The 10,161-nt window shown below is 34.5% G+C and overlaps 1 protein-coding gene and 1 long non-coding RNA gene across 2 annotated transcripts; one reads left to right on the top strand and one right to left on the bottom strand.

Annotated features, from left to right (window-relative positions):
• Positions 1 to 229: 229 nt before the first annotated feature.
• LOC108319077 (peroxisomal 2,4-dienoyl-CoA reductase [(3E)-enoyl-CoA-producing]) lies at positions 230 to 4,201 on the top strand. Its single transcript, XM_017550096.2, has 5 exons — positions 230 to 493; positions 1,491 to 1,650; positions 2,066 to 2,238; positions 2,312 to 2,534; positions 3,830 to 4,201. The coding sequence occupies exons 1-5, from the start codon at positions 308 to 310 to the stop codon at positions 3,982 to 3,984; spliced, it is 897 nt and encodes a 298-aa protein (XP_017405585.1). The 5' UTR covers positions 230 to 307; the 3' UTR covers positions 3,985 to 4,201.
• A 2,461-nt stretch (positions 4,202 to 6,662) lies between these two features.
• LOC128196552 (uncharacterized) lies at positions 6,663 to 8,518 on the bottom strand. Its single transcript, XR_008248985.1, has 5 exons — positions 8,153 to 8,518; positions 7,954 to 8,080; positions 7,591 to 7,869; positions 7,395 to 7,499; positions 6,663 to 7,304 (listed from the first exon to the last, which is right to left on the bottom strand). It is a non-coding gene; the product is annotated as an uncharacterized LOC128196552 (long non-coding RNA).
• Between the last annotated feature and the right edge of the window lie 1,643 nt (positions 8,519 to 10,161).

Raw genomic sequence — 10,161 nt, 5'->3', positions numbered from 1 at the left:
ATGGTTCAGCCTAACTTTTTTATAAGAGATCAATATCCATAAATTCCAATGTTTGCTCGACACGGTGAATTTTCAAATCACCCTAAAAATAATTATTTAATTTTCACCTTTTTTTTTAATAAATATATTTATTTTTTAAATCATATTATTATGTTAACAGAAATTCGATCACGTCTGTACGCTGGTTTCTGTGTGTAATAAATTTATATATATAAATACAGTGAAAGTGGAGCAAACAGCGATTTCAACAAAGAAAGCATAGAGACGAAAGGTTTCTCTTGAGAGAACCCACAAATCGTTGAATCTTATGGAATCGCCGTTCAAAGCAGGAATTCTGAAAGGGAAGGTGGCTCTGATAACAGGAGGAGCCTCTGGAATCGGTTTCGAAATTTCGACGCAATTCGGCAAACATGGAGCCTCCGTCGCGCTCATGGGTCGCCGAAAGCAAGTTCTTCACTCCGCTGTCTCCGTTCTCCAATCCCTCGCCATTCCCGTAATCAATTCACTCCTACTTTTCTCTCCAGTCGCTGTTCTCCTTCAATTTTTTAATTTGTGTTTTCTCGGAGGGAATGATTCTCTCGCTGCTCATTTTTCACTTCCTACACTCTTAGAAATCAAATAAGATTTTGATTCAATTTGTGTGGATTTATAAAAATGAGATTAACACACTTGTTCCGAACTGAAGTTATTTTTTGTGTATTACAAGGCTTTGCTTCTAGTATGTAAATCTTTCATCCTCAAGTTATCTGTCAAGTCCACTAGTATTGGCCTGTTTGGTCAAGAAGAAAACTATGAGATTAACTTTTTTACTAGTTAAAATTAACATATATTAGTTCATTTGTAAAAGTTATTTCAGATAGTTAGTTTCTCTATTTTATTTTTATTTTTAATTTATGCAACTTTAACTTACAGTGAAACTCATTTTGTTCTTTTTTTTTTTTTTATCTCTTCTAAAAGTTTGTGGAGAAGTTTGTTTAAACATGTGTAGAATTGGGATAAGCGCAACCAAGGTCTAGTCAGGATTGGACACTAGTATGAGCTTTATGGATTTATCTGAAATGGCGTCTTTATGAATTGAGAGGGAAAAATGTATATAAACTAAGTCACCTGAGACTATTTTTGTTTTGAAGTACCTAAACATGTATTTCCACAAGACATGCGTGGGAAAAATTTAACACGGGAGGATTCGTGGACAAAGTTAGATGTAGTGCGGAAGGTGCTTTTAGTGTTTTTCTTAGATGAAAAATAGAGTTTTCTTTTATCAGAAATACATACTGAAATATTTTAGGCATTGTTAGGGCCAAAACATCAATTTTTATTAGACAACTCAAAACAACGATGTAGAACTGCATGTAAGTTTTGCATACGAACAACTAAACTGATGGACTTTTTGGTCGTGTAAATTGCATCCTGACTCTGAATGTTTTAGTTTTGTTTTTTGTTTTGGCAAGAGTGAATGGGTAATTGATGTGGATTTTGTTCTGGTTTAGGCGGTTGGGTTTGAGGGGGACGTACGGAAGCAAGAGGATGCAGAGAGGGTGGTGGAATCAACGTTTAAGCATTTTGGAAGGATTGATATACTTGTGAATGCTGCGGCTGGGAACTTCCTGGTGTCGGCAGAGGATCTCTCCCCCAATGGCTTTCGCACAGGTTCTATCTGTGTCACATCTTTTCTTTTCTTTTTTTAAGGCAAATGATAAATTGGGATATTGGTTAAAGAATTAAAAATAAAACGTATATTGAGAAGTGTCATTAATATGTGATTTTCAACGCATCTTCGTTATGATTCTGCTGAAGAGTTGTCTAACTTATCTCATGTAAGATGATTGGTGCAAATCCCTTTTGTAGTTAAATCTGATTAATAGAATTTTTAGATTAATCGTTTATGACTTAGTCACATTTTTAGATTACTTTTAGACTTCAGTGATACTCCAATCAAAATTGAAGTTCACCCCGGTCAACATAAATTAACTTAAACTTTTGATACAAACTTCTACCATGGGAATTGGTGAAATTCTTATTTTGACGGAGAACTGTACCAAAAATACTTAATAATTCTTGACAGTTTTGGACATTGATTCTGTTGGCACGTTCACAATGTGCCGTGAAGCCCTAAAATATCTCAAGAAAGGAGGAGAAGGAAGAAGCAACTCTTGTGGTGGGGGATCAATAATAAATATCAGTGCCACCTTGCACTACACAGCTTCTTGGTACCAAATTCACGTGTCTGCTGCAAAGGTTTGTAACACATTACTAACATGTTAAAATCATCTTGTTGGCATTCACCTTTAAAATTTCTATTATTCACCAGGCAGCTGTTGATGCCACTACAAGAAACTTGGCACTAGAATGGGGAACAGACTATGACATTAGAGTCAATGGAATTGCTCCAGGTCCAATAAGTGACACTCCTGGCATGAGTAAACTAGCTCCCGACGAAATAAGTAGCAAAGCCAGAGACTATATGCCACTTTATAAACTTGGGGAGAAATGGGATATAGCCATGACTGCACTTTTCCTAGCGTCAGATGCAGGTTGGTCGTTTTGTCTATTCACCCAAATTATTGTTTTAATCTTGTTTACATGTTTTTATTTCGGCAATAAAATGTTGTTTCTGTATATATATTAATGAATGAATGTCCCGTTGAATTTCTTGAACTTCTTCGTTCCTCTTAATTTTTAGCAGCTCCCAAACAAAAAACAAATTATCAGAAAGTTACAGAAATGAAATTTTAAATAAAATTATTTTCAGTTCAGAATATTATTTTAGAATTTAAGTACTCTCTTCACCACGTCCCAATCAGCTAATACTGTGTTAAGAATGTTTCACCAAATTATTTAGTACCAAGTTGAATATGTTCAGTGCAATACTATACGGTAGGAAATTGTTTGGAAATCTTGGAACATATATTACTAACTTCTTTCGACATCAGGGGATGCATTTAAATTTCTTGCATGATTAACAAGCTGCTGATTTAGAATTTATCATGTATTATATATCATGCTCGGGTTTTCTCTTTTAGTTTTGGCAGCGAAAATTGCAAGATTTAGGTACACGAAATCATTGTGTAACTCTGTACACAAGCCATTCTTCTTATTCGTACTATATTCCACAAGTATACGAGTGGTATCTTAAACAGTATCTAGTTATGTGTATTACTCTTGTAATATCTAGTTATCCTGTCGTTATTTTTGGTCTCTTTTTTATAATATTTAAACTGATATAAGTTTATAATATAAAAATGTCTTTCTCTTGGTTGCAATTCTCTTTTATATAATAGTCTTGGCTGCTAGCATTCTATTCCTATTCTAGATTTGATTGAAACAAAGAAAAGTTTTTGCAGCCTATACTCCCTGAGGGTGTAATTTATGTTTTTTTCAAAAAAAATATCTCATTTTTGTGATCTCTATTAGTGATTAATCTGTTGTTCTATTTTGTACCTGTACTGTACACGCTTTCTTAACCGATCCCAACCTGTATTGCATTTCTATGTGATCTTTGATATCTTAGTTGAATTGTTATCCTTTGGCTAGATATGTATCCAGTGGCACTGCATACATGCATACTTTTCTATTTATCTAAGAATGCTATAGCATAAGTTGGAAAAAATCAATCGTTCTTAACTTCAGAAAACAAAAATGGATTGGTGTAAAAACACCTCGAAATATTTCTAATTTCTAAGTCATCATCAAACAGTTATCAGGGTGATAGACTCTTTAAAACAAATTTAATTAATATCTTTTACTTTCACTCTTTTCATGATTCACCCATCTGGAAAAAAATTGTTGACATGGGGAAAATTGAAAAAATTTGTCGAAAATTGTGAAGGAAAATTCATCAATGGCGACGTTGTGATAGTTGACGGAGGACTTTGGCTGAGCCGGCCTCGTCATTTAGCAAAAGAGGCTGTGAAGCAAGTATCTCGATCAGTAGAAAAGAGATCAAGAAATGCACCAGTTGGTGTTCCAAAAAGCAAGCTCTGAACCACCACATTCAGGTTTTAGCTCCTTTACACAACGGGAATCATTCTATGATACTTATAATGTGTTACTTTTAAATTATTAAATCAATTAATGATTTGTAGAAAATTATGGATATGGAAGCCATGATGTGTTAATTTTCAATTGTTAAACAGGTGAATTTTCTCAAATTGTAGAACTCAAAATAAAATTAAGCTGTGATTCCCTTTATTATAATTCATATACATTGTCTTATCTTCAACACTTACACAACTCTAGCTGTACCTTAGGCTCAACTCCTCTTTTACCTCCTAGTCAATACTTTTACATTTTAAAAAAATATTTTTAATCTCTGAACTTTAATATATTCATCTTTAAAATTTAAAAATAAATTAATACATTTCTTTTAACTCAATTATTTTTACTTTTTCACATTTTAATTGTGTTTTATGTTACCATTTAAATTATTTGACACATTTGTAAAAAAAATTAATGTAATTATGTTAAAATGACTATATTATTTCATTATAAAAGTTTAAATATAAAAAAAATTCAAATAATTACAAATATTAATTTCGTTTTAAAATTCAAAAACTAAAAATACATTTAACAATAAGACTTTCAAATATAAAACATAAGTTATTTGTCACTTTTTTTGAATTATTTTGGTTTAAAATCAGTTTTTAAAATAAAAATAACTTGGTAAGTTCTTTTAGGATGATTTTTTTTAAGTAGCATTTTGTCAAATAAAAAGAACATTCTAAAAGAAATAAAAGTTATTAATTTCAATTGCATAAGGTATTTTATCGATAATTGAAATAAGGTAAGCATTTAAATAAATTATTAAAATGGCAACTAGTCGTGTTTGTATTTGTAAATATAATTTCAGTAATTATAATTATTTTAAAATTGGAGGCGAATATATTAAGAAATATGTTTAAATCCACTTTTAATCTTTATAATTCCGGGAGTGTGTAGTTGTAGTTCTTGATTTAATTGTACAAACGGAATGCATAATCTAAAAAGAACAAAATAGAAAGGTTTTTTGTATAAGGGTACATCTATATGGAGGTGTAAGAAGCAACTATTGTTTTGCTCAACTTAGAGTTTACATCCGAGATGATAGATGTCTAAGGCGTTCAAATTGGATAAAAATTTGTTTGCATAGAAATAAATAAATTGAGGATTTGATTAATATTAAATGCTTTTCTAACTCAATGTTCTTTGCTTTTTCCTTATATACTAAATGGCTTTTGAATTAATCCTTATCTTAATGACTTCATCATGCATCATTTGACATAGTAAGCATTGAAGTACATGATCACCACGTAAAAACTTAACATTTTTAAATAGCTCTATAATATAGAAACTCAAAACTGGATCTTAAATTTACGTGATTCTCGCATATTTTAGAGAGAGAGAGCATGTATATCTTTTTTTCATGACAAGTTACTCTTTAAAGCCCTAACGATTCTATTAGATGAATAACTCTAACTCTCTTTTTTTAGAGAGATTGTTCTTCAATGCTCTATAGATTCAATTAAATAAATGATAATACAAGGTTTCACTACCTATTAATCTATTCTTTGATCTCTCTTTCTTGATAAATAAAGAGTAAAAAAATATACATATTCGTCAAGAAGGGACATTGTTTTTGCGTTTGTGGTTTATATATAAATCCTATCTTTCTTATAGGCCTATCAAGTCATCATTAAGGAACGATTCCTCATTAACATAATTACCTTTTTATCGTTTATTATTAATTAATCTACTTATTAGTTTTTTTAATCATCAAGTAATGCGCCACTCAAACGAGACATAAAAGGTTACATTCTTTCACTTTGCTCATGTGACATTGTATAAGTTTATGAACAAATAAACAAACATTATGCACATTAAAATATTCAAGCATTCTTTGTATTGGGTAAATCATAATTTCCTAATTAAAAATATGACCAATTTGGGTCCTGACAATTGGACATCAATTAATTGTCATACTCCATTCCATGTTCCTCAGAGTAGACTTCTTTCTAATATGAGCATTGTTCATAATTTATCTAACATAATTCAAGATAATGCTTGTTTACATTACTCAAATACAGTTATGCATGCAATCATAATATTTAATCAGAAACATTATAATTGAGCTCAAAGTGTTAATCATCTATCATAAAAAGAACATAAACCTCAACTTTCATTTTTAACAATAATATCCATATTTATCCCATATTTGAAATGGGCTATAACAGTTCCAAATAAATTGTCATTACAAAAAAGAAGGGCATTACCGAAGGCCACAAGCCCTCGGAAAATGTCAGAAGCCCTCGGTAAAGAGTATTTACAGACGGTTTATCGACGGCCAATGAGCCCTCGGTAATTTTCGAAGGCCGGAAGCCTTCGGTAATTTCTGAAGGGTAGAAGCCCTCGGTTATTACCGAAGGACTGAAGCCTTCGGTAATTAGCTAACGTAGGTTTTTACCGAAGGGCAAAAGCCTTCGGTAAGTTGGAGGGAAATGTAAGAGACAATTATATTTCTTAGGAAACCAACAACACAAACAGACCTGCATAACAGTTTTCAGATATATACAGACCTGCATAATGTGCATCTCAAAGATGCAATCATTGATCAATATCCATAGAACATCCATTAATCCATAGAACATTCATTAATCCATAAAAGATGTATTTATAGTTCAAACATAAAACAATGTAACATAATGATATTGTAACATCCAAAGTCATCCAATTGATCTAACATCGAAATCATCTAAACTCCAAATGTTCTAATATCCAAATTTTTCTATAACAAGTAATAACAAAATGAAACTAATAATGTACATAGTTATCATCAGAATGATCTTCATCATCGTGCTCCTCTATTAATGGCTGGACTGGTGTGGGTTGGACTGATGAGGGTTGGACTGATGTGGGCTGCTGAGGGGCAGCGAGTGACGAGGAGGGTCGTGGTTGGGTCGGAGGGATATTCAATTCATCCTGTGAAGTTTCAGGCAACACTCTCATGACCAGGGCCTTAAAGTTTGTAAACTCTGCTCTCAGATCAGTGATTTCCTGGTCACGTTGCTCCAGTGCCTGCATGAGGCGGAGAACGACCTCGTCAGGAGCAGTGGTGGAAGAAGAAGGTTGGTGCTTCAGAGTACCTCCTTTCGATGTTGTATAGTTTGCATCAAGTTGTCATGCACCGTACAGTCGGCCCTTTTTCTTCCCACCAACGATCTCGACCCAGCACTGTGTCCTACGTATGTCGTCTTCTGCATTACTGCCATCATCCGGTGTAGGAGCTGACTCATGTTCAGATCTAACCTGTGAAAGTCTCGTAGAAAATTCTTCATGTTGAAACATTAAAAGCAATGTTAGGGAATGATAGAATAACATAAATGAAAAATTAGTAATAGTAATAGTGTCCATGAACTTACATGAGTCGTCCGAGATCTTTCATCAACGAATTGATTAGTGCCCTTCCTTACATGAGTCTGTGCAAAGACCTCATCAACATGGACCGCCCGTCCCAGAGCTTGTGCCTGTAATATAATGTACAATTAGAAGTGTACATATGAAATAGAAAATACATAACTTATATATGAAAGAAAAAGTTATGTAATGAAATTTTACCATACGAATGGCATGCTCATGAATGGTTATCGACCCACCAGTATGCAGGGTGCCACCCTTTTCAGATGCTCTGTTTCTCTACGTCTTGGCACACTTATTGTGAAACTCTACTGTATTCCAATGAGCCAGTAAAGAGTTCCAAATTTGTTCGCCCAGCCAGTAAGGGTGCTCTCCTGCATTGCGGGCATCCCTAAACATCTTTGACAGCCGATGTGATGCTTTCATGTGGAAATTTCTGTGTATTTGTGTTTCATGTTCAGGTTTCCACTACACCTTCATCTGTAACATTAAACAGAACAAACATTGGAATAATTAATGAACATACTAAAATAAGAGGGATAATTAGTTTAATGGATTGTTCACCTGAAAGCGCTCCCAGAATGGCTTTTTGTCGCCATCAGGTATTTCTCCCCAAGTAGGCCATGGACTTAAAAACTGTTGCTTAATTGAACGTGTGATGGCTTGCGAAGCAACCCTAGATGGAATAAACCTGCATAATAAAAGTCATTTCAATTACAGTAGGGTTTAAACATCAAATTATATGAAGAGATTAAAATCTTACCCTTTACCATACGGCTCAATCCATGGTTGATCATGGAGGGGTGGGTCAAGCCTTCATCATCACCACTTGAATCTGGATCAGTAGATGGTGTGACAGTCTCAAAAGGTGGTATAGAAGATGAGGAAGGTATAGAAGTAGGGTCAGCGAGAGGAGTGGGGATAATAACCACAGGGAGAGGAGTGGGGGTTATAAGCACAGGAGGAGGAAGAGGGTCTGCTGCAACGGTAGTAGAAGGGTGTGCTACAGGAGTAGGAGAAGGGTGTACTGCATGGGTAGGATAACGGTGTATTGCAAAGGTAGGTGTAAGGTCTACTGCAAGGGTAGGAGGCTGTATTGTAGGGGTAGGAGGAGGCCCCACAGATGATGTACCGGGGGCATCAATGGTAGGTAGTCTAGCAGGCACCCTAAGTACATACTTTGGTGCCTGTTGTTGCCTCTTTTTAGGCCTTGCTACCCCCTTTCCTTTATCAGGACGTTATGAACCTTGTACTGTCATTACTGCATTGAAACGGTTACAAATAAAGGGAAAAAAAAGAAATGAATAAGGAAGGATCAATGGTTTTTAAAGTCAATGTATAAATAATTGCATACAAGTTTTAAGATAGTATTTTAGATAATTGTATTCAAATGATAGTTCAATTTGCTACAATAGATGTTCAACATTCAATCGTCGTCATCTTCATCTTCTTCTTCTTCATCATCGCCATTACGATCATCATCTTCTTCTTCGTCGTCATCATCATCATCATCTTGTTCTTCTTCTTCTTCTTCTTCTTCTTCTTCTTCTTCTTCTTCCTCTTCTTATTGTTCTTCATCACCTTGTATTGTTGCTTCTAATTCATCTCCATCAGCATCAGGGTTGAACAATGTGGTTATATGCTCAACTTCAATAATTTCTTGTGGTTGTGACATTTGGTCAAGTTGGTAGGCAACATCTTCCTGAACCTCATTTGAGTCAATGCGACCTCTAGGCTTGGTTTGTATTGCTACGGCCCAACCACGCTTGTCAATATTGCGGAATGGTGGATATGACACATAATAAACCTGTCTGACATTAGTTGGTAGAATGAAAGGATCAAACGGTCCATATCTTAATCTCTGGTTGAGTTCGACAATATTAAAGCGTGGATCCACTCTAGTCCCAGCTCTAGAAGGATCAAATTATTCACAATAAAAAAGTACTACTCTGTTACGAGAAGTAGTGCTGTTGTACTCTAGCTCATATATTTTATGAATGATGCCGTAGAAATCATCATAACAACCCTCTGTTAGGCCCTTCACATACACACCACAATTCGGTGTTTTCTTTCCTTTAGACCATTCATGTGTATGGAATTTGTAACCATTGGTGAAGTAAGTGTGCCATTCTTTGACACATCTCATTGGCCAATTCGAGAGATGTCTTAACTCTTGAACTGTGGGAGTTAATGCCTGATTAAAAACCTACAAAGACACTAAAAAAATTATAAAAGCAAGAGTCAAATTAACCGATTTCTAAATGTAGGAAAAACTACATACCTGATTTCTAAACCAATGGGGAAAGTCAGAGTGTATTCTAGCAGAAGTATTTCCTTCTGCGACTTGCTCGACGACAAGAAATGAGCTGGTACAAATGAAATTCATTAGTGCATAACAATTGTGTCGTTGGAAAGATAAGAGATGGATGATGACATACTCAAGGTACGACTTAACTTCACTGCAATTGATTAAGACATGGACATGAGCAGAATTGAATTCAACATCACTTAACCAATGTGTGAATTCTTTCCCTACGTGACGACCTGATTGTCGGAAAACTGATAATGCACCTTCACGTGGTTCAACTTTCCATTGCATTTCATTTCTGACATGAGTGGGGGACAACATGAAGTTTTTGAAATAATGTGAACAAAAATACGTTGTCTCTCTGTGCAAGTAAGCTGCACAAATTGAACCTTCTACTCTAACTTTATTTTTAACTGAACGTTTGGATTCTCCCATAAACCTTTCAAATGGATACATCCACCTGT

The sequence above is a fragment of the Vigna angularis genome, chromosome 5, assembly GCF_016808095.1.
Source record: "Vigna angularis cultivar LongXiaoDou No.4 chromosome 5, ASM1680809v1, whole genome shotgun sequence".
In the NCBI taxonomy this organism is placed as follows: Eukaryota; Viridiplantae; Streptophyta; class Magnoliopsida; order Fabales; family Fabaceae; genus Vigna; species Vigna angularis.
This window is presented reverse-complemented; position numbering and strand designations above follow the sequence as displayed.

What these genes read in the sequence shown, in the direction of transcription:
- LOC108319077 (XM_017550096.2), top strand. Translation starts at nt 308, where the DNA reads ATGGAATCGCCGTTCAAAGCAGGAATTCTGAAAGGGAAGGTGGCTCTG. An exon ending in TCCAATCCCTCGCCATTCCC is followed by an intron (nt 494 to 1,490) that starts GTAATCAATTCA and finishes GTTCTGGTTTAG; the next exon opens with GCGGTTGGGTTTGAGGGGGA. An exon ending in TTCACGTGTCTGCTGCAAAG is followed by an intron (nt 2,239 to 2,311) that starts GTTTGTAACACA and finishes ATTATTCACCAG; the next exon opens with GCAGCTGTTGATGCCACTAC.